Raw genomic sequence first — 25,044 nt, 5'->3', positions numbered from 1 at the left:
TGCATTTTACACTTGACAGCTTCTCCTGGATGAATGCTACACTTGTGCCAATATTACTCGGAAAATGCGCACAACTTTTCTGGATATTTTAAAGAATTAAACAGTCTTTCAGAAAGTAATATAACACTGACTAACATAGAGCCAACAGAGCAACTGCTCCCCTCCCCTTGGTGGGTTGAAACAATAATGTTACCGTCAGGCTATGCCCAGATCAGTGCGTCACATTAGGGGCATCCACAAGCTGACACCTGTTATGACATCAAGAATTAGGCCGCACCAAAAGGGTAGTTTTGTTGCTTGACATTATTTATTTTTACTGTAGTGAGCTAAATCCCTCTTTCATGGTTGTATTAATTACCTAACTACAAAAATAAATATGAAAATGAGTATATTTCTATATGGGAATGTCAGTTTCAGGTAATTTTGCTTTTGATAGCCCGGCGCCCAGTAACAAGTAAATAACCGCTTAATTTTTAAGGGGAAAAAAAAAATGTAGAATACAAGATGCCTTTCCTTTTAGTCTGGTGCTTTCTTGACTCAGTGAGCTTTAGTGCCACATTTTAAGGTGCTATTCATTTAGAGGTGGTGAAATTTAAATGTTTTGTGATGTAAATGTCTCGACTTTTAATATATTTTATGTTGGCTTTGCAGACGGTAAGCCGAGTTAGCCGAGTTCACATGCGGAAAGTGCCCACTGCCCAACCTCCAGTCTGCACTGGTTAGCTATTGTTACCCTTGACTGCTTTGCACTGTGCACCTTCAAAGTCTGGTGAGAGCAGCCCAGCTCACTCATGTTTACCACCGGTAAACATGAGTTAGCACCACTACTTGTGCTTACACTGCTAACTGTGCAAACAGACATAGTAAACAATGCTAAAGGGGGGCCGTGGCTCAAAATTAAGCAACTTAATCACCAGAGCAACCTGGGAGGAGATCACAGGGTGTGCACAATGTTTCCAAGCAAACTCTGTTAGGTTGAGATGGTGTTATTGTGTTTTGGTAATCCCTGAATAAGCACCATCGCCAGCTAGCCTCCAACAGACCCAGGTGATGTGCAGTACAATAAACTGAAGAGAGGCAAAATTATCTATAGACCGACATATGTAACTGATCAAAAATATTTGCGAAGGTTAACCAGTTAACATTAACCATTGACACACCTACCTGTATGCATGCTGTTTAAATGTATTTGTGTAGCAAAGTAGTTAGCTACATGTCATTATTGTACTGGTCTAATTAATGTACATATACCCTTACAAAGCCCATGCACCTTGCTGCAGAAATATGATGGCAATTTTGCATTTTAGTCCTATGTCTGCATATTCTTTTTAATAGTAAAGTGTCAAAATTATGACAACAATCCTCCTAAGTTGATGCTTATGACATTTTCATGACATTTAGAACTCTGCACATTATCAGAAGTTGATCAGTTACAGTTGCCTCTTATACTGGCTGTACGTCAGTTAGTGTGCGCTCCCATAATCTCAATCCTTTTGTATAATATGGTCATAAAACTCAGTCTGAGCTGTCAGTCCTTCTCTCTTAACGCTCCGGCAAAATCAAACAGGTCTAATGTTGCCGGAAATCTTTAGCCTTAATACTGAGGATCGGTCTGTATGCTGTCAGTCTATACTAAGATAAATCAATGCATACTATTTTTCCCCTTTCATTGTGGGACAAGAGAGGAAAATGAAAAAATAAAACCACAGTAATAATCAGACTGGCAGTCTCCCATCTAATATTTTCAATTTCCACTCATGCCAACTGTATGAACGATATTATGATCCAACAAAATGCATTAGATACACCATGTGAGCAAATAGGAACTGAATTAGAGCCCCAACTTCACGCCTTGTCTTTTCATACTTTTGCACCATCCACCATTATGAAACAGCAGAATTCTGCACTAGATTATGAAACTGATGAGGAAATGTATGAGGGCACTCACTGTGAGAAAAGGGGGCGAATGTAGCCAGGACTCATGAAAGCTGTTAATTGGAGCTTCAAGAACAAAATACATTTTTCAATCCATCACTGATACAGCCTGTGAGGTAACAGAAAACACATTTTTACTATGTATGCTCCATTGTGCATGCGCTTCAGAATGATTTCACATGTTTCATCATGCATATTGTATATCCCCGCACTCTACAGCATGCTCCCATTTTTCCAACCCTTTTCCTGCCATGACGTTATTTCATAACAATTCACACCGTCAACCTTTCACCCTAAATGTAACAACTACGTCTCCAGTACAAAAGTCATTTCTTTAACAGGTAGATAAAGATAGCAAGATTATGTATTTCATGTCTTAAATGTGCTTTTGACAAACCCCCTAAAACGAGTAGGATAACATCATGATCCTCACCCTCAGTGAACTTTACCTCCAGCATAAAGTGACATCCTGGGATTGACGCAATAAGCCAGGAGTCAGCGGGGAGCGATAAGGATGTCCACCCACCTCCGTAGACTTTTTGCTATTTCTCAGCTTTTAAACCTTACATGTCGGGCACAAAAGGAGAAAGGCCAGCTGCACAGAGACGCTGCTCCATCAGTGACGACATTTTCTTTGTGACTGTCATCTCAGCAGACGGAGCGGTGCCACATTTAGAGCCGGTCGCATCAAACTCCTGAAAGGGTTGGCTTTATTACACTGCAAAAAGTGCTCCTTATAACCATCAATGTATGTGGTAGTGAGTTTTTAAATGGTATGCTTCAACAAAGTGATAAAAGGCAGCACAAAACAGTTTGACTTTTATTTGCTACAGTTTGTTTTAATTATTGATAATATCAGGACAGTCCAGTTAATTAAATCAGATGTTACCATTTCATAAAAAAACTGTCTATTCAGATGGACATTTTTTGCAGCATAGGAACCTCTGCTGACTTTCATTTTTAGCCCCAGCATACAGCTGAGTCTGGCCACAGCGATAAGGATGACTGCCTGTCAGTTATACTTAAACATACTCCCTTCCCAAGGTTTTTACATGTGTTAACTAGGGCTTCAACTAACGATTTATTTAATCATAGCATAATCTTAAGATTACTTCCATGATTAATTGAATATGCATTTTGTCTATAAAACATAAAGAAAATAGTGAAAAAAAACCCATTGTAATTTCCCACTGCCCAAGGTGACCTCCTCAAATGCCCTGTTTTGTCTGACCAACAGTCAAAACCCCAAAATTATTCACTTTATTATCATGTATGAATCCCGCAAAAATACTGAAATCCATATATTTAAGACGCTGGAACCTGCAAATTTTTGCTTTAAAAAGAAGGACTGAAAAGAAGTTATTGATTAATTTTCTGTTGTTGCCTAATGGACTAATATTTATATAATGCCATTCATTTTCCCAATAGCCTACAGCATAATTATTTAGATATTAAAGGGGTCCTCTTATACACATTATTAGTATAGTGGCACTTAAAAAAATGCTATTAAAACTTTTGAACCACAAGCAGACATGTTTCAGCAGGACTATGATCTAAAATCAGGGAGTAATTAACAACATCAGCAACCAATGTTTCCCTGGCGTTAGCTTGTAGTTACATCTAGCATTGTACTTGCAGCAAAGGAATAGTTTTGTAAAGTAGCCATGTTAAAAATCAGCAACAAAAGATTCTTAACACACCTGGACATGTTCTAGCAGCACTATGATCTGAAACTGACAGCTAGAGGGTTACATGTTTTTGTGATGTTAGCATGTAGCTACATGTAGCAGTCTATTCCAAGCACTTGCAGTAGTGTGCCTGGAGCAATAATCATATAAAGAAATCTGTCACAAGCTGACGTAAGTCTAAGCCTGAGTTTTGGCTCACAGAGATTACTTTTACATACTTTTACCTAATCATTTGAAACTCTGGCTATGTTTACTATGAACATCCGACATTAATGTCTTGGATCATTGAACACATCCTGGGCAGCTATGATTTATCCTTCATTTAGTGATGTAGGAAATTCTTTTTGTAGAAAGTTGAAAATCGCTTCAGGTGGTTTTTTTTTTACAATTGTTTTGTAAAAATATTGCACATAATGCAAATTCTTATTTGTCATTTCTCTGAATAACTTTATACATCATTGATAAGCAGATTTCACAAAATACATAAGAAGTCATACAACCAGTTATAATTAAATTCATATTCAAGGAAAAGCCATGACAAATAGATCAGAGATCAAAAATAATGGAACTTCCTGTCCCTTTCAGTCAAATGGAACAGATTTAGCACAGACTCATTGTCTCTGTGTTTTCTGACAATTGTTCAGCCATGCAATAGATTAATCTGAGTTTTACCCCCAAATGACTTGATCTGCGCTGGATGTGATGAATCATATTTGCACTGTGAGTTTGCTCAGTGGCGCTGCATTCGGGAGGCACCGAGGTTATCTGAGCTCCGCTAATGTTTTCAGACGGGAGGCGACTGGCAATGTGGAGAAGCCCAATCAATCTGGCTTACTGCTTTTGTTTGCATCGACATTCTTTTAGAGTCTGGTGAATTTGTTGTAATCTCACACTGTCTTTCTGCTTCCTGGAGGTTTTATACGCTGAAGCATTGAATCTTCCCTGCTTTTTCTGGTCGTTTCTGTTCAGTTTGATGAAAAAGATGAGAAAAGAGCTACTGATCCCAATCCTGATGATAAATAAAAATATGTCTTATGATGTCTTATTACAAATGTACTGTCATTAGAATCTTATAGATGTTGTAGCAGTGACCTCAATGTTTTAATATGATTAAATTCAATTTTAAGGTTTTACTTTTTCAAAAAATCTAAATGCAAAAGGAATGTGTATTGACTTAAAAATGGGCTAAGAAAGGCGGAAATATCTTGTGTTTTCCACATAAACACTTCTTTAGCACTTATCACTAAGTTTGTCAATGTACAATGTACCACTACAGTGGTTCTCATCCAAGGGTTCACAAGATTTATCAGGAGTGCTACGTGAGTTTGTGGTTTTATGCCTCAATGCTGGCAATAGCTGGAGCTGGAGGCACTATTGGTTGGGTTGTCCATCTCTCCCTTTCTCATGAACACAATGTTTCCAGAATGCCTTGAGAAAACTCCTTCAAATTTGGCACAAACATCCACTTGGACTAATTAATGAACTGATTAAAATCTGGTGGTCAGAGGTCAAGGTCATGGTGACCTTGCATTAGTCTCATTCTTGTGAATGCGATATTTCAAGATGGCCTTCTAGCTTTTTATTTATCTAATCTTTGCTTCCTCCTTGTGAAAACATTGGAACATTTAGCATTCAAATAATTGAAAATGTCTTTGTTTGCACTGGTCTGAACGTGTAAACATATAGGCAAATATTTGACCACATAACTGGTTAAATACACCGTTCACTAAAAATTAAGAATCTCCATGCTGTTTATATATAAATCATCTTCACACACAGTACGACCACAAACAGTATGGGCACAACTGTGAAAGTGTTGTTGTTTTGTTTGTAATGTGAAAAATCACTTCCTGAAATATATATATTTGAGTAATAAGATTTCTCTCTGAACATATAGCTAATAGTCCTGTAGGGACACGTCTTCCATCTTCTGCTCCACCATGGAGCCGCTGTTGCCCACCAGGTGTTGATTGGGTCCCTCGGCTTTACTGTCAGAGCTGTAATGGAGCTCATCGAGAAGAGGCTTGCTCAGCATGGAAACACTCATTTCCAGCAGAGAGTATGGCCTCCAGTTACGCTTTAATTGGCATTAGTTAACTCAGCAAGCGGAGAGCTGAATTGAATTGTGTACTGTGGATAAGCGTTATTACTCCTGTGCTATATACGGAGGGTATAAAACATTATGACTATGATTTTACATTGAATCAAAAGACCAGGGGCACCTCTCACAAAGAGGATTACACGAGAATGTTATACTGACATGGATTCTGCAAACCTGCTAATATGTGGATCTGAAATTATGACATTGAGATAATCCACCTAATTTAAAGCAAATTGACTATTTCTGTCAGACCCTTACACATAATTTGGTAATAATGTTTTCAAGAATTTAATATGCTGTTAGACTGTCAGGCTGCTTTGAAGGTGCCAAAACATGATATGAGATGTCCTCCAAATAAAACAACAGCATCAGTAGGTTTATCAAGTGCCCGCCCCCCCCCAAACAATGTGTTTATGATGACGTCACAAAGCCCTCAGTGGCCATTTTCATAATAATTGGAGCAGAGGAGGAAGTCAGGCATCTTTATTGTAGAGTGACAAATTGGTGGCTGAAAACAACAAAACATCTAATTATTTTGTGCAAAGAGACAGTAAAATATTGCTGATTGCACCTTTAAAACCCATCAACTACAAACCTTATATTAAACTAAATCTATATAACTCATGAAATATGTGTTAGTCACAGTTCTTCATAAAAAATTTCTAGCGTCTTTCATTGTGTTCGCTTCAATCCGAAATGGGGTTTTAACATGCCAATCCCTGACAACACAACAAGAGTCACAAAGGAGGGTGCTCTGTTTCAGCCCCCATACACTGCTTCCCCTTGATTAGCTGCGAGGGACAAAAAGCTCTCGATGGAAATCGCCATGGCAACAGGCGCGAGAGGAGCAGGGCTAAACTGGCCCATTACCCATCTGCGCCCTGTTGCATGCTGTCTCCAGAACATGTCACAGTGCCCCATGGCAAGGGCAACCGGGGCTGAAAATATCTTCTCAAAGTCTAGATTTAAAGACCAGTCTGCATATTGTTGATTTGTTAGCATGGAATTATTACTCTGCGACTTTGTCTTTTCAGTAATGTCCCCCATTGTCACTTATGTTTGAACCTTTTTGCAGATGTTGATAGCTTTTAAAACTGTTGCGTTTCTGTAGGTTTGCTGTAAGAACTTTTCTGGTAAATAAGTAGTGGCATGTATTTTACATTTACAGTTTGCAGTGCAAACAGCAGAAGATAAACTGAATAATTAGCATGAGCTAACTTCTGTCATAGCTGAGCAAATGAGCGAGAGACACCGTAATTGTGCAGAAAAAGACTCTGCTGATCTTGGGAGTCTTTGAGGTTTGAAGCCTTGACTTTAGCTAACTTATGCCACTGCAGCTCTTAATGTTCTCAAAAAGCTAAAGGTCTTTTTAGAGAGTGCATTCCCGCTTCCATACATGAGCTCTCATTATGCTTCGCCTTGTGAATGAGGCAGTCGACTAAACGCCAGGTGCTCAATGCATGACCATGAAAATGTGCACTACTATCTTGAGCCATATTTATGCCAAACACATAAAGCTGGTATTTAACCTGTACAGACGTGTACCTAAACCATAGATCTGTGTTATAGAATGTGACTAAATTATCCTTGAATCCATGTTTTTAGTATTTTGGCATGTTTCAGCAAAATTGTGAGTAAGCAAACTATACATTAAAAAAAGACTGGCCTTTTGATGTAAAATAAAACTAAATATTGTCAGAATATTAATGTTACTGTGTTCAATAAATGCGAGTTAGCACAGTATAGACATCACGCATGACATATTCTGAATGCTTCAAAATAAAATATTTTCTTAAACTGTAGATCAAATGAAAAACTGATGAAAAGGCTTAGTTTAAGTTCTTCCTCTCAAGACGCACAACAAAGATGGAAGGTGTGGTCTGAGAGCAGACTGAATAGAAGCCTGAGCGTATTTGAATCAGTCATCACCATATTTGCCGTGGACTCTTTGTTTAGACTAATTGGGGAGTGTAAGTGGTGTTGTTGATTAAAAGTGTGTGGTTTGACAGTTCTTTATCAGAAATCCCTGCAACTATACTCCCATTGCATTAAAAAAAGAAATGAAGGAAAGATACTTGTTTAAACTTTAGACTAGAATAAAAAAAGCAAAGACAAGCAGCCCATAATTCATGACATGATCATATAAAGAGCAGCGTTTCAGCAGCTGATCAGCTGAAAAAAAGGGCCAAATTTGAATGGCTAATCACAGTGTAGACATGCCCATATTTACAGTAGTCCTCTTACAGATTGTTCCAAATCACTAAAAGGGGAACTGCCACATCCCATAAAATTACCATAGTGTATATGCAGGGAGCTGATGGGTTATTGATCAGTACCACTGACTCAGTGATTACTTAGCCAGGTGCTGAGTCATTTCCTGATTGCTTTTTAGTTCTGGAACAAAATATCAGCTAAGGGTATTTTGCAAAGTAAAGTTGTTGCTTGTTTTGTTGTTGTTTTTATGTATGTATTTTTGAAAACATTTTTTTTAAACTTTAAATTGATATTTTTCATGATTTTAAAAAATGCTTGTCATTTTACCTAAAAAAAAAAACAAAAACAAAAACAAAAAAACAAGGATATTGGATTACCAGAATAGTTGCTGATCACAGTTTCTTTTGAGCAACTTGGAGATTAATTGACTGGCTTTCAGTTTTTTTCAGTTTTATTTGACCTTCATCCAGGTCAGTCTCTGGCAGTTAAAGCACCCATCAAACACAGTTCATCCATAGACTGTATCAAAATAATGGACACAGCCACACATTGGTTTAAAGCCTTATGTTTTGCATTTTGGCCTTTTTACATCTTGGATTTTTTTGTGACAAAACTGACCATATTTGAAAAAGGGGCAGAGATAACCTAATGCTAGCTGCTAGCTTGGGTAGCAAGGTGCATTTATCGTCTATGTTTAATTGCAGCCATGCTAATGCAAATTTTACTACATGAAAAACAGGCTTCAAACCATTGAAACAAAATGTACTTACTAGTAAAGATGAACATTTAACTCCTTATAGGATCTTTTGCTACAACGGAACGCTGAACAATTTTTTTTAGGCCACCAAAATGTTATAATTAACTTTAAATAACCAAAATCAAACAGAAATAGTTACAGCTACGGCTCCAGCCAGACTTATGATGGCTCTGTGAATTTGGGGTTATGTCATTTTAACATTGCCTAACCAGTGTTGTCGCGATGGTGGCCACTTGTCCAATGGACAATACTCACCTGTCACTCAAAGTTATATAAAAAGTCACTCTCCACATGGCTGTCATAAATTTTCAAATAAGCCCAAACAGTTTTTTTGTACCAGGCTGTAAATGTGTTTTTATTTCTGCTGTAAAGTTGGGCTTTTTAAAAAGGGGGGTTTATTGGTATTGACTTATTCTTTGAGTCGACCTCAAGTGGTCATTCAAGGAATTGCAGTTTTAATGTAGCTTTGCTTTGGCTTCATTTTTGAGCCCTGGAGGTTGCTGCTTGACGTCTGCATATTTAAATATAAAATGAACTGCCATCCCACAAAAACTACTTAATACATCTCTCACACTTCATGCTCTCCCACTCACTCACTTTCAACACACACGGAGCACTTTATGCATATGCAGCAGCATGGGCAGCTTATAATTCATGAGCATCGCTAGCACGATTACAACCATGAAAGCCACAGCCACTTCTTGACACTTATGAAGGAAACCCTATAACTTTCTAGCCAGTCGAAGCAGCGCAGGCCCTGCCAAGCGATGCCAGATGCCATTGATCTTGTGGGAGTGCAGTCTGTGAGGGATGATGGACTTGTGCAGGTCCCCAGAGGCAACAGATCCATTAAGATGTCTTAATCCAGTTCATTAGCAGGAGTCAGTTGGCTGCTCTCAGTCAGTGCAGTCCAGACATGCATTACAACACTGTGTCCAAAAGGGATTCAACTGAATAGAATTTCAACAAATTCATTTTTTTGTTTAATTTCATTAACTAAGTGATGAAAATATTGAAATATTATCCTTGTGACCCGACCTTATTTTAACTCTATTAATTCAGCATTCAGTGTTGATTTATGATCCCCGTTTTGCAAAAAAAAAGGAAATAATGTGCAGCAATGTCAAAATTAATTACATATTTTCAGCTTTAGTAAACACTCAAAATACACTTGCCATTGAAAGTTCTGTTTTTATCATTCATATTTGTGTACTCTGAATCATCCATAAGGCTCATGATACAGCAGGTGCAGCAGACACTCAACATCTAGATGAACTAATTCATCAGTTTCAGAATGTTGTTGAAATAATAGCATTTGAAATGAATAATGAATACTTTTAATGAAGCTGCAGGCAGGGGCAGGGCAAATGTCCGTCCTAGTGATGTGAAAAAATCTGTTAGATGGGAGTTTCTCAGAAGTTTGTTTTCATATTTTAATTAAATGACGGCTATATTTAAGCTGTGGCAGCCGGGATCAACATCTGGTCAGCATTGCTGGTCGATCTCCTCCATCTCAATACACAGCGCTTCTGAGAATGGCCCCGTGAATCCTCATTCTGCTCTAATCTGGACCATAAATCACAGGAAGTCATGTCTGGCTCTGAGTTACTACCCTCTGGTAGTGAACTGGGATGAATTGCAGAGCCTTAGATATGCATGAGTATAATTATGAAAGATAATTCAAGATGTTCCTTCTGGGAGACACAGAAATTGTGTTAAATGAGATCAGAGCTGAAAGAGACAGAAAGGCCCATGGTGCAGAGCTCTTCTCAGAATCTTGTTTTTTTGCACTCGTTTTAGCATCAATAAGTCATCGTCATTTACATTTCATTTTGAGGCACCAGTCAGATTTTGAGGTAAATGTGTAAGATTGCTTCATGACTTTAAACGAGAAGAAAATATTGTTCTGCTGAAGCTGAGCTAGAGGTTTTTTCAGTGTTTGTCTCCTACTGGAGAAAATCCATGTTTCAGCAACGGGTGTGTTATGCCATGTGGAAAATAAGGATGCACCGATCCGTTACCGACCTTGTCAAGTGGATCGGGTTTCGGTCAGACGTGGCAAATCCACAATTAAATACAGCTGAATGCAAAATAAACAACTTTAAAAATTCTAATAATACAAAGACACCCAGACTGACAGAGACACAAATGACTCAGCTTTTTGGTTGTTTGCACAGGCAAACAGTTTTCTCATTTTGGGTAAAGACAGCGCTGGTATTGAACCAGGAATTGGTATGACCAGATCCTGAAGTTTGAGGTATGAGACTCTTTACTGGGAGAAAAAAACGTTTGATCGGTGCAACCTTAGTGGACCACCATGTAAACTGAGACACTCATCAGAGAAAATTTAAGTGTTTTCCCCACTCACTTCAATTCACTTTTGCTGTACAATATTTTTTCCCAGCAATGACTGGCATGAACAATATAATGGCCATTTTAAGAGCATTTTATGCCACAGGTATGATGATATTATAATAGCATGGTAATGCCAGTGCACCGTTTCAAAGAGCAATGAACTTTCTGGCACTACTGTTTCAATATGGTGATGCCAAAAAAGCCTCTTTAAATTTGAACTTTTAATTCTTAAATGTACTCAGACATTAGAATTGAAATACAAGACATATTTAGCTTTTTATATTTAAAAAAATAATACCTGTTGTAAGTAAATGCAAGAAAGTATTAATATAATCTTAGTAATTCTTATGCAGCCAAAAAACAAACAAAAAACTGATGTCTCGTGCAACATAAAGACAAACTTAGCAAAGTTACCTATGGCCAGTGTGCTGCAGTCGGCTCCTGGGAATGGATGGTCTAAGAGCAGGATTTACAGAGTGGAGAATAAAGTTGTTGGAGGGTCAAAATACGACTACCAGTAAGCCTCACTGTGTTGCATCTGAATTGTTGTTTTGTTTTTCTGTGGACTTGCACAAGTAGGCGAGGCCAGATGGGGAGAAAACAAGGGAGAACTGCTTTGCTGAAGTCTTATAATGGCTGGGAAAACGCTGCTGTTTATTCTGGCATCATGTTGGCTAAAATGATTGTGACATGCTAACGGAAAACAAACACTCATGCAAACATAATGGGCAACATCGAGGTCAGCAAAAGTGAGTGCGGTCATGTCCGTATATATCGACATATATCCATATATAAGTCGATAACGTTATTATGGTGGAAGGCATAATCCAGTGGCCAGAAGAAGAAATTTTAGCTCAAAATCTAACTAAGGCATTTCAGCAGAGTGCAACACAAAGCAGTCACACTTTTAACGTCTCGGTGTCAGAAAAATCTCATTTTAGTCCTGGTCTACTGTAGCTTTAGATGGATTTATTTCTAAGGAATGATTCAGATAAAAGTTCCTGGAAAATACAGAAATGTAAGCGCATTAAGTGAAGGAAGAGACTTGTAATGATTATCCTTTGCATTGCAGGATTGAGAGGACATCAAATGGACACATTTGGTTTTTGGTCTCCTTATTACTTTGTCTTCCTCTTATTACGTTTCTATATGAAAAGGTTTTGTGCAAACGTAAAATTAAGGAAACAACGAAACAAAAGTAGCCAATTAAACAGTGTGTCGGTAATGTCAAACATGGGGGAAGTTTCTATATTTAAGGAAGTCCAAAGCCACTTGTTACTGTTTTTATGAGGTATTTTATCATATCATGGCCTGGCGGCATTGACCATACCATTAATCTTTTTTTTTTTCACATAAGTGATACAGCTTGAGGCGTGCATTAAACTTTTGTGATATTGAGGAAGTGTGTGTAAATTTGGCAATTACCAGATCCGATATACAGTATTACAATTTGCAAAAATCCAGGCCCACTTCTCTTGAAGTCTCTCTCTGGTCTTCCTCACTTCTCACAGTCTTCCTCGCACACCCACAGTACATCTCACTCTTCCATCTCATTGTAAACAACAGAAATGCACTCAGTGAAAGATTTGAGAGTAATTACGGCAGTGCCAACCAGCCGCTGGTCGTCCTTAGCTGCCTGGTAAATGGAGCTTGCAATTTGATTGAGACGGCCACAGTGACGCAGAGGCTATTTATAGACAACAGGCCGGAATTACTGTTTGCAAGTGTTGTAATTCAACGTGCACACTGTCCCGTTACATGCATGAGCACACCTTTACATGTAGATACGCAGTGAGAGGCAAGCACTGGTAAAACTTTTTAGAAATATGGAAACATGATTTATAGGAGACAAGGTTGGCCAATTAATACCTGGGACGCACAATAATTCTGACTACTTACACCAAAAATACTGCCTCTTTTTCCTTATTACTGATGTGAAAAAAAAACGCTTCTGAGTGAAGAGATCGAAGAAAATAAGGATCATATCTTTGCATAATAGTGCTAGAATTTAATTGTTTGTGTTTTGGGGATAAGCATCTGGTAAAGATCAGTTTCCTAAAGGGTACATTTGGTATTTTTGAAGCTGGGCTCTATTTTCCCACTTTTTCAGTCACTAATCTACACACACAAGAGATAGATAGATAGATAGATAGATACCCTTTACCTCTCGTTAATAGATACAGTTTTTGATATTGGGTGTAAAGAAATTGGTACATGGAAAAAAACCTGACATTTTAGAGAGAAATCTGGAGTATAACTGACACAGTTTGTTGTTGGTATCTCGACTTTGTCTCATCTAGTGGGAGGATTCTTCTTATGGAGAGACAAAACAAAAGAGAATTGTTTCTTTGTATGTGATGCAGCATGTTTTCAGAATCATCAATCACAGTGCTCAGAGTTTCATTCTCGCCACTGACTACTGTAGATCAATAAATGCTGCCACTACCACTAAAACAACTCCAGGTATTGATCGAGCTGTCTAAGACTGCAGGCAGATGTGATGCGAATACCACTGTTTAGGTGGACGCTCCCTTCAGAATAAACGGCTGTGAAAAGGGCCGGAGGAGGCTGGGCTGTTTGACCACTCTTGTGCTGTACGTGCAGATACAAACGCACAGCACCATCATGGCAAAATGAAACAATAATGTACAGCTGCTGTTTAAATAAAGAAGAGAAAAACTGTCCTGTTGAATAGCCTACACAGCAAAAAAAAGTTAGTGCAGCACATGAGCTCTCTTTCTTTACGACTGTTGTTCAACAGGTAGGGGTGAGCATAATAATTATGTTTATTTCTCTCCCTTCGACTCATCTTTCGAGACGTTTTCTCAACCCCCGGCCTCTCCCACAGCTCACATCAACACTGCCCACTGTGTGGCTTTTAGAAGGAAGTACGACTAAGTGAAAAGTCACACTTGTGTGTCATGGGTTCTATGTTTAGTAATGAAATGATGAATGAGTCCAGGGAGAGTTGACTCTGACTGTGTCTGACAGTTTTTTAGAGAAAATAGTGAAAATATAGATAAAAATAATACAACAAATCCAAATTGAAATGCGCTTTACTTAAATATGCTTTACTTAAGTAGGGAAGGGAATATTTTACTTTTTACTCCACTGCTGTTATTATTAGATAAGTGCTTTACAAATAAAAATTTTTGCATACAAACCATATGAAAATATACAAGTGCTGCTAAAACAATTCACTAAAAAAATGAATTGGCAACTATTTTTATAATTGTGTAAGTTATTTTTTTTTTATGCAAAAAAATATTTCATGGTACCAGCTTCTCATATACTGTATGTATGAGGACCGCTCCTTTTCCTTTTAATTATTGCAATTATTTTGAGTTATTGAATTTATTTAAACCTTTTTGCATGTATGCTTTTATTTTTAGAACTCCAATATATTTCCCTGAGATCAAATTGACTTTAAGTTTATTCAGCAGTAGGTGGATGGGATTTTCATTGCAAAAGTTCCCTTCTTTATACAACCTTTTTTTTGGTGCCTTTTCTTCCAGTCTTTGCACACAGCACAAAATCTGCCCTTATATAGTGTTTAGCGGGTATTTACCATTCTAACAGGCGACTGAAGTGGGATTCAGCTTGGAGAACACCTGGGTAATAGCGGAGTTGACTTCTCTTTTATTTTCTCTCACCACAAAATGAATTGAAAATATAAGAGGAATTTAAGAGAATGTTGCTGCATGAGGCCCAGTGTCTCCTTGCAAACCACACCACAAGACTTTCCCACTGCAATTTTAACAGGAGAAAGTGTTGCACTCCTCAGCGTGACCACTCTCTCAGAGGTCAGAAGGGTTAATTTAGTTTGTTATTAATTGATTATGCAGATTTGCACGTCAGAGTTCACCCAATTACACCTTGATGCAGTGCCAATGCCTTAATGAACAAATCCTTTCATTGCAACAATTCTAATCAAATGAATTTAATAACGTGCAAATGTTTCCGTGCAGAAATACTGATGAGATCATGTAGAGCATTACTGTGTGGCTGTTAGTGACTATTAATATGTTATTTTGACTGCCAGCTTTCTCTTTCCTTAAACAGCTGGGCGTCATTACCAAACACCCACCTACCAAAACAAATTCCTCATTCACAATTGTAAGTAGAGTCAGTTAGAAAAAAAAAACTGCACATGAAAGAAAGTTCCTTGTTTAAAATGCAAAATCTAAAAGTGAGTTTTGATTTTCTAATTAAAGCATTTGTTTGTGTGTTTATAGATGGCATGTTTGGGAGGTGTCACCCTGTTCCAGTGAAGGAGGTTTACACCTATGATGTCTCCCCGTCTGTAGTGCAACACTTCAGGACACTGCTGGAGAAGCTCTCAAACAGAGGTACACACACACGCGCACACATACACAAGTGCTCAAAGGGTAACACACGTGAGAGCATTGTTTGTAAACTGTGTGTCCTTCAAATTCTGTTCAAATGCAGCTGATATGCAACTTATATGTCTGGCTTACACATTTTATAGAAAATTACATCACATTCATCGGGAACTTTTGTCTGAAGCAACTTTAAATAAGTGCATTCAACCTTTGTATGAACAAAGGTGAGATCTAAATAGTAAGTGCATTTTTTTCCAGAGCATCTTTGGTACTACTAATGTTTTTGTTTTGTTTTTCTAAGAACTGAGTCATCAGCAAATTCACTGGGATATCTATTTTTTAATATCTTATTACCTTCCTGAAATTTCACTGGGGTCTTCGGCAGATGATGACGTGTGTGGCACTACAGTCATGCTGCAATGTTATCCCCAATTGCCATGTCTGTGAATGAATCAATATTTTTATTTTGAACATGTAAACATAACATATCAGCTGCTCAGTACAACATCGCTATATTATTTTAGTAGAAAGAGGAATGTCTGTACGGTGTTGAAAATCAAACTGTCAGTAAAAAAAAAGGCAATAGTAAAGATTAGTAAAAGAGCTTGGGGCTGGTACATGTATTCGTGTACTCAATAGAAATACTAGATACATTTCTTTTTGATAGGAGCCACAGAAATGCAATTTCAAATATGTACCTCTGTTTCAAATGTGATATTTGTGTCACTCTGGGCATCAAAACCAAGTGAGGGTAAGAGGAAGAGAAACAGGACATAAAGTACACAAAAACTTTACTATACTATACTGTATTGTGCTGTGCTGTGCTATGCTATTCTGTATAACACTATATGATACTACACTATAATATGATATAATAGATAAAATATCATATAATATACTATACTACTTTATCATTTTATACTATGCTATACCGTACTATGCTATACTATACTATACTATACTATACTATACTATACTATACTATACTATACTATACTATACTATACTATACTATACTATACTATACTATACTATACCACACTACCACACTACACTACACTACACTGCACTACTTTATTATTTTATTCTATACTATACTATACTGTGCTGTGCTGTGCTGTGCTGTGCTGTGCTGAATTGCACTGCATGGCACTACACTATACTATACTGTACTATACTATATTACTATATTATTTTATACTATGCTATACCCCACTATACTATGCTATACTATACTATAATACACTACACCACACTACACTACACTACACTGTGTTTGGTAGTGGCCTAGCCATTTGTTAACCTAACCTGATGACGGCCGGCACACAGTTGGTGCTGTATAGTCTGATGTCCCTCACCCTTCCAGTGCCAGTAGGTTGAGCATCCCGGGATTACATGTATTTATTTAAAGGCGAACACATCTATAATGTTGTTGTGAGGCTTGTGTGAATTGGTCACAACTGAACAGTTGTTGACAGTCACTACAGGATCACATGCTTGAGAGTGTGTGTTTATTGTAGCTGACTGTAGTCTGTGAGATTATGAAGAGACGGCAGTGCTAACAAGGTAAACCATGTCAAAGGGTTGGGTTTTTTCTTCTTTTCCTTTTGCGGTACCTTTATGTAGTGTCCACTTGGACACAAAGATGAACTCAGTAGATTTTGGTAGTCAAAGGTCAAGGTCACTAACTTTGCATCCGTCTCATTTTCGTGAATATCTCAACACTACCTTAAAGGAATTCTTTTCAGTCGGACACAAATGTCCACTTGGAGTGAATGTTCTATGATGAATTTAGTCGTTGAAGGTCAAAAGTCAAGGTCACTGTGACATCAAAAAATATATTTTGGGCACTAATTCAAGAACAAACAAGAAAGTTTTACATATGTGTCTAATAGGAGGAAATGAAAAAGTGATCAAATTTTATATCCAGGGGTCAATAATGTTCTGAAAAAACTATTTCTGGCCAGTAGATTAAGATCAAGAAATCTTGAATAGACAATGTACAATGTACCTAAAAAGATAGAAATGATAGAAGTGTGGTTCGATGAAATGTTAAAACTGATTGCTACAAATGCTAAGCGTAGATTCAATGGTATTATTTAATGTGATCATGTGACATTACATTCATAGATATATACATAACACACAATATTAGGGATGGGAATCCCCACCACCTCTGCAAGATGGTGGCATTAGAGTCGCATTTTATGTGCCTGAATGTGGCATTTACTGTTTATATCTGTGGAATTACATCTACCTGCAAGTCGACCTGAACATTGAGTCTGGTAGCTGTCTTTCACAGGTAAGTGATAACTTTTGGTGTTGTTAGTTAATTATTGATGTGACCTCTTAAACTAGCATTTATAGCAATCAGTTTTAACATTAAATCCAACCATGCCTCTATCACCTTTTTAGGTATCATGTGTGCATCGAAAAGCACTTATGTGGAGAGAATCATTTACATATAAATCCTGAAACACATTTGTAAATCTTTCTGTTTGCAGACTGATCTGACTCCATAGCCCTCAAGCACTCTGTTTTCACAGTGGGGTGAAGCTCTGCAAATTCATTGGAAAAGTCTGCGATGGACTTTGGAACATTTCCACTCTAACACTCTCCTCTTCCTGAAATGAGCCATAGCCTCAAAACTCCTCCCTCTTCTCAGCACACTTTGTTCCCTCCCCTTCACAGATATAAGACTTTGCAGATGGGTGTAACCAACATGGTTATGCAATAAGCCTCATTCACAGCATATCAGGGAGTAAACATAAAGGACAAAAGTTAGTGCTGTTTGAATCTGTTTCTGTTGTGCGGAAGTAAAACTTTGAAGCATTTGATGACGGTGAGGTGAAATGGCGCAGCAAGGAATTCAGCTTAACCTTGAAAAATTCTCTTGTTCCATCTGTTTGGACCTGCTGAAGGATCCGGTGGCTACTTCCTGTGGACACAGCTACTGCATGAACTGTATTCAAAGCTTCTGGGATGGAGAGGATGAGAGGAAAAAGTACAGCTGCCCTCAGTGCAGGCAGAGCTTCACACCGAGGCCTGTCCTGCTGAAAAACACCATGTTGGCAGATTTAGTGGAGGAACTGAAGAAGACTGGACTCCGAGCTGCTCCTGCTGATCACTGCTATGCTGGACCTGAAGATGTGGCCTGTGATGTCTGCACTGGGAGAAAACTGAAAGCTCTCAAGTCCTGTCTGGTCTGTCTGGCCTCTTACTGTGAGAAACACCTCCAGCCTCATTACGATGTAGCTCAGTTAAAGAAACACAAGCTGGTGGAGCCCTGCAAGAAGCTCCAGGAGAACATCTGCTCTCGTCATGACGAGGTGATGAAGATGTTCTGCCGCACTGATCAGCAGTGTATCTGTTATCTCTGCTCTGTGGATGAACATAAAGGCCACGACACAGTCTCAGCTGCAGCAGAGAGGACTGAGAGGCAGAAAGAGCTTGGAGTGAGTCGACAAAAAATCCAGCAAAGAATTCATGACTTTAAAAAAGTCATGAAGCTGCTTCAGCCGGAGGTGGAGGCCATCAACCGCTCTGCTAATAAAGCAGTGGAGGACATTGAGAAGATCTGTACTGAGCTGATCTGTTTCATTCAGAAAAAAAGGCTCTGATGTGAAGCAGCAGGTCAGATCTCAGCAGAAAAGTGAAGTGAGTCGAGTCAAAGAGCTTCAGGAGAAGCTGCAGCAGGAGATCACAGAGCTGAAGAGGAAAGATGAAGGACTGAAGCAGCTCTCACACACAGAGGATCACAACAAGTTCCTACAAAATTACTCCTCTCTCTCACAACTCAGTGAATCTACAGAGTTGCCCGGCACCAAAAAAGCCGTCCTTTGCAGTACTTCGAGGATGTGACAGCGGCTGTGTCAGATGTCAGAGATAAACTACAGGAAGTTCTGTGTGAGAAGTTGCCAAAGATTTTTCGGACAGTGACTGAAGTGGATGCTTTACTGTCGCAACAACTGAGGACCAGAGAGGAATTTTTACAGTATGCATGCCCAATCACATTGGATCCAAATACAGCAAACCCCATGATGATATTTTCTAAAAGGTACCATAAAGTAACAACTGTGCCAATCTTTGATTTTTACTTATGGCCGGTCCTCAGCTACATTCAATCAGAATTTTCAGGTCCTGAGTAGAGAGAGCTTGACTGGACGTTGCTATTGGGAGGTGGAGTGGGACGCACTTGTTACAATAGCTGTTGCATACAAGGACATGAGGAGATTTGGGACCTACAATGAATGCACATTTGGACACAATGAAAAGTCTTGGGCGTTATATTGTCTTGCTCAATATGAATTCAAACATAACAATATCAGTACTCCAGTCCCAGTTAAATGTAAGATTGGTGGCAAAGTAGGAGTCTTCCTGGATCATAAAGCAGGTATTCTGTCCTTTTACAGCGTGGATGAAACCATGACTCTCCTCCACAGAGTCCAGACCACATTCACTCAGCCGCTCTATGCTGGACTTGCTCTTCATTATTCTAATGGAGACAATGCTGAGTTGTGTGAGCTGAAGTGATTTTTTTTACAGGTGTCATTAGCCTAGATTCAGCTTTTTAGCTTTTTGTTGTGATGTGTCTTAATCTTTGTTGCTAAGAGCCAATTAATTTGGTGTTTATGCATTGAGCGTCCCAGATATCAACTGTCACTCAGGCCATGTTGGCGTCATTGTGTCCTCTGTTAAAGTTTGTGTGGGTGGCAGTCACAGCCATGATGGCAATTACTGCCTATGTTAACGATGCAGCTCTTCAGCTCACTAAAGCGACATCAATATTGATTAAATCACTACAGCAGTCGATCTGCAATCCAGATCATCTAAACTCGCTTTTGCATGAACTGTGGTGTGATTTCTTAGTTGTATTTTTCATGCATGTCCTAATGCCTCGATATCACTTCACATTGTGCTGCTATAAAATTAGCTGTGCCGTCTATAACAATATCCCCTTTCCTTTAAGAGTGTAAATGCAGTGTAAATGTAGTCATTTCTGTCTTAATCCATAAGGAAGAGGAGGGGTGTTCAGTTGATTTATTGTGTGGGTGAAGTGAACATATACACGGAAATAGTGAACAAATGTCTTGTAACAGGATTTAACAATAGTATGTCTGATAATATAAATAAAATTCTGAGATTAAACAAGGCCTACCAGTTAGTATTTGAAAACTGTGACCCTTGATTAATTCATCTTTTTGTTGTTGTTTAAAGTCTCAGAAATTAGTGAAATTTCCATCATAATATCCTACATTTTCAAATTGTTTGGTAGAAATTTGTAGCTTGGCCTCATCACCTGTGCTGCTCTAAGCACAAATGCATCACTGATGCAATCTAAAATCTTTTTATTAGGTAGGTGACAGTTGTCCAGTTTTTACTTGAAATTATTTTCCAGTCTTTTAAAGGTCCAGTGTGTATGCTTGTGTGTGCTTAGCATGTAGGAGATTCATAGTGGTCGAAACGAAGCAGTAAAAATGCAAATGTCTGTCCAGAGCCAGTGTTTGGTTTGGTTGTCTGACCTGAAATACCATCGCACACTCAGTGGAAGAGGACCCTCTTTGTATGCAGATTAAACGGCTCATTCTAGGAAAACGGAAACACTATTCTATATTTTAAGTCATTACAAACTAATGAAAACATAGTTAGAAATTCTACACACTGGACCTTTAACTTCTTAAAATGGTCTTATTCCATCATTTCTTCCACCCTGTCTGACAGTTTCACATTGTACTGTATCCAAAGTTGTGGCGGTTTGAACAATATTCAGCTGCTAAGTATGAGTTCACTGAACAGGTTACGGGTTTGAAGAGAGTAATTGGAGCGGTGAAACTGTATTTTATTTTAGTAACAACCTTTGCCCACTTGTGCACTGTTCACGGCTTATTGTATACCTCTACATACCTTCAATATTAAACCATCATTTATCCTAAAGAAGGGCTGATCTAGGAAGAAATGACAAGATACGATAGAATTTTATCTATCCTGAGGGAAATTGTGTGCAGCAGTTGCAAAATAAAGAGGGAAGGGAAGACACAATAACAATAAGGTGCAAATCCAGTCGATTTACAATATTTACAATGCCAAAATCTGGTTAACAATATAAACAGATTGATTGTAGAGATCAGTCTAGGTGGGTTGCATGTAGATATGAATGTACAGTATCAGTACATGGACAATACAGGAAAAAATACAGAGTAAATCTGCATGTGCATCAAGTCTTAAATAAATGTGAAATATTATTTGATTTTTAATGTACTTTTTTTGTAGTGCTGCAGTTGTTGTGATGTACCACCAGAGGGAGGCAGACACCTGTTTAAAAGCCCATTGGGTATCTGTGAGCATTTCATGCACTTTCATCATGCTGCTTTGCTTTGAACGACAGGACAGGAAAAACCCGTCTGTTACTCTCCAGAGTTTAGCTTTCAGAGCCTGCACGCGCTGAAGACGGAATCGTGTCAAAAAAGTACAACACTTACTTTGTGAGCAGTTTTCTCTCTTGCCCCCCCACAATCTTTCTTTTTGGTGCCCTTCCTCCACCCCCTCCCTTTGCAAAAGAAAGAAAAAAAAAACTACAATAAAAAAAAGAAGACAACAAAACTGCTCCTCTGGTTTAATTCGCCGAAACGGCACTCGGCGGGAGAGCTGGAGAAATATTCAGATTTCACAGGGAAGCGAGGAGTTTGGAGGCATTTGTCAGGCGCTCTGAAGTGAAATGAATTATGCAAATGAGATGTTTGGCCCCGGCTGTCTGCAGAAGCCATTAGGGAGGACAAAACTCTAAAGACACTGAAGCATCTGCATTTCAGGCCCTGCCAGTCCACCGAAAAGATAACACAGTTTGCTCTCTCCTTATCTTTTTTCTATTATAAACACACACATAAGCAAATATCCTCATCAACCCTTTCTTTTTTTCTTTTTTCTTTTCTTTCTTTCTTTCTTTCTTTCTTTCTTTCTTTCTTTCTTTCTTTCTTTCCATACTGTCAGGCTGTTCTAATGCACTGTTTATATGTATACCTACTAAAAGTAACAAAAGATTTGTCAATGTGTATACCTACTAAAAGTAAAAGAAATTTGTGCATATAACCTATGTAATTGCAAAGGCTGTGATCACATGCACAAACAGGAGTAAAGAACCAGAATCAGAAGTACTTTATTGATCCTGAAGCATAAATTGTGAGTTGCTCTGATGCCAGCATTTAGCATTAGAGCAAGTAGAAATAAGCACCAGCATAAGTATAATAAAATATAAAATATTAAAAAAAATAGAAATACAGTAAGAGTAAGCATTTGCACAGTATGTAAATATTTAGATATATAAAATACAGTATGTATAATATATTGAGTATGTAGGTGTGTAGAAATATGAATGTAAGAAATACAGTAATAGACAAGTAGCTCTCATCAGTTTATATTTAAATTATAATATTAATAATGTGCTGAGTGTGTAAAGTGTCTAAAATATAAACTTTGCCTTATGCTACAGTGCAATGTATTAAACTAGTATCTAAGTAGTAGTGCAAAGCTACAACAATGACCAACAAGATATACATAAGCAAGAACAGCAGTAAGAATATATACCATATATAAAATGTGTAAAAAAAAAAAAAAAAAGAAGAAGATGAAGGAAGTAGTATATTATTGTATAGTAGTATAAAGACTGAAAGTCCATGTAAGGAGGCAACTACTATCAACTAATAGATTACTAACTAACTGGTTTAGCCTTTACTCGAATGATGATGAATTCCATGACTTGGCTGACTAAGCTTTGGTTGATTTCATTTGGTCAAAAGGTTAGTAGTTTGGGCCATAATTTAGAAGTTTTATTTTCTTTTTCAAAAAAATGTGGCTTATCTGAAGTTTGTTTCCAGCCTGTCTAATTGTCTGACTGCTCGTGTTTCTCGTTTTGACAGTGTTAGTTTTTGAGGATAGCACTGTTCTGATGGCCAAAACTACACAAAATAAGATCCAAATTGTAAGGAATAATCATAAAATGAGCATATCTGTTAGCGCTGTCTTTAATGGCTTGCATTTTTCGGACAGCTGTTGGATTGCGTTCCCTCCCTCCTCCATCCGCCCACACACACACACACACACACACACAGAAACACATACATTAACAAACACACAGGAGCCTCCTCCCACACTCACAGCAAACTAAAGCCCTGCAGGTGTGAAGCCATTTCAAAAAGCCAAAGTCAGAGCTGCTATGAATCCACAGCGACGATGCTCCTCTTCAGTTCGCACAAAACAATGAAACCCTACTTGACCTCCTTATACCACCTTTGAGGGTCTTTAAAGCAGTGATCTGTTGTATTCTGATATTATCAGGTGTCTCTCTATTTTAGAAAATCACAGATAAAAGCTTTTCAACTAAAATCTTCATAACATAACATGTTCCAGCAGGAATATGATCCAAAATTGGGGAGAAATGAACAACATTTGCAACCTAGATAACATGTTTCTCTAATGTTAGCATGTGGCTTCATGTAGCAGTTGGAAATATTCAGAACAGTGTGAAGCCTGAGGTTTTGCTCAGTTAAACTTTGGCCACCTTTATAGAAACATCCAACATTAAAATTATATATGACAGAAAATAAGTAAAGGCATTGTAGGTTACTCTTAGCTCAGTCTATTATAACTTAACATATACTGATATATAATAAATGTATATATATAAACTGAACATGTGTACTGGCTGAGCAGACCCTTTTTTTTAAATTAAAGGGATAACACAAAGACAAACACTGATGCCTAAACTACAAATGAAAAAACATAACAAAACAAAACAATAGGCAATTAATCTTAGTATAAATATTTCACCAGAACAAAAGCACCACTAAACTATTATAGTCTAAAGTCTAAAGACAATTTTTAAACTACAACCCCCCCCCTAAATGAGGTGGTGGACACACTTTGTACATTCTGATCGGTCATGTCCTGTATTTAAAAGTTCTGCTCCAAGGGGTTCAACTTTTTATCCAACCTGTCAAGACGTCCCTCCAGCAGCAGCTACCAGCGGTGCTGCCTTCGCACAGAGCTGTGCTGGAAGGTGGTGAGATTTCCAGGCAGAGGTTGTCAGTACTTTGAGCTGTTTTGACCAGTCATTTTAATTGCTGCATTTTAAGCAAACTTCAAGACACAAAAAGACAAACAAACATATCTGACATGCCACAAACACTCGTCACCACTGTGCAGCTGCTTATATGAGTTTTCTTTTGGAATTAGAGGACAAACAACTTGTTTTGTTGTTGAGGTGTTGGGATTAGTCACGACTCTTTTACCTGCTCGAAGCCTCAGTTTGCTCTCTCACCTTGCTGACTGACACTGCAGAGACTATGGGTTGTGCTTCAAGTTTTGGGAATTAGATTTGCATAAGTGGTCTTGATAAATCAAGCGTTAAACTGAGGAAGGCTGCGCCTCTTATGTTTTTGCCCACGGTAGTAATTACTGTGACTCTTAGTGAATGCACCCGTCGGTGATTGTCGAGCACACAAGCATAATTTAGTCAAAATGTGGAAAAGGAAGACCAGGAAAGTACTGTATCCAGAAATAAAAGTGAATGTAAAGCAAATTGGAACTTTTCCAAAACATTTAAAAAAAAAAGGTTTTTCTAGGTATGAATGCTTTGACCTCTGACCTTTTTTGGGT

General features: G+C 38.1%; 1 protein-coding gene and 1 pseudogene across 3 annotated transcripts in view; both read left to right on the top strand.

Moving 5' to 3' along the window:
* The window catches only part of LOC121951622 (receptor-type tyrosine-protein phosphatase N2-like), a 256,425-nt gene that overhangs the window by 22,378 nt on the left and 209,003 nt on the right, over positions 1-25,044 (top strand). For all 3 annotated transcript variants that reach the window (XM_042498013.1, XM_042498012.1, XM_042498014.1), the window contains exon 3: positions 15,286-15,399. In XM_042498013.1, the coding sequence (XP_042353947.1) occupies positions 15,286-15,399 (114 nt within the window). The remainder of the gene's footprint in view (positions 1-15,285; positions 15,400-25,044) is intronic.
* On the top strand, positions 18,237-20,523 carry LOC121951624 (annotated as a pseudogene).

The sequence above is a fragment of the Plectropomus leopardus genome, chromosome 12 (assembly GCF_008729295.1).
Source record: "Plectropomus leopardus isolate mb chromosome 12, YSFRI_Pleo_2.0, whole genome shotgun sequence".
Lineage (NCBI taxonomy): Eukaryota > Metazoa > Chordata > Actinopteri > Perciformes > Serranidae > Plectropomus > Plectropomus leopardus.
This window is presented reverse-complemented; position numbering and strand designations above follow the sequence as displayed.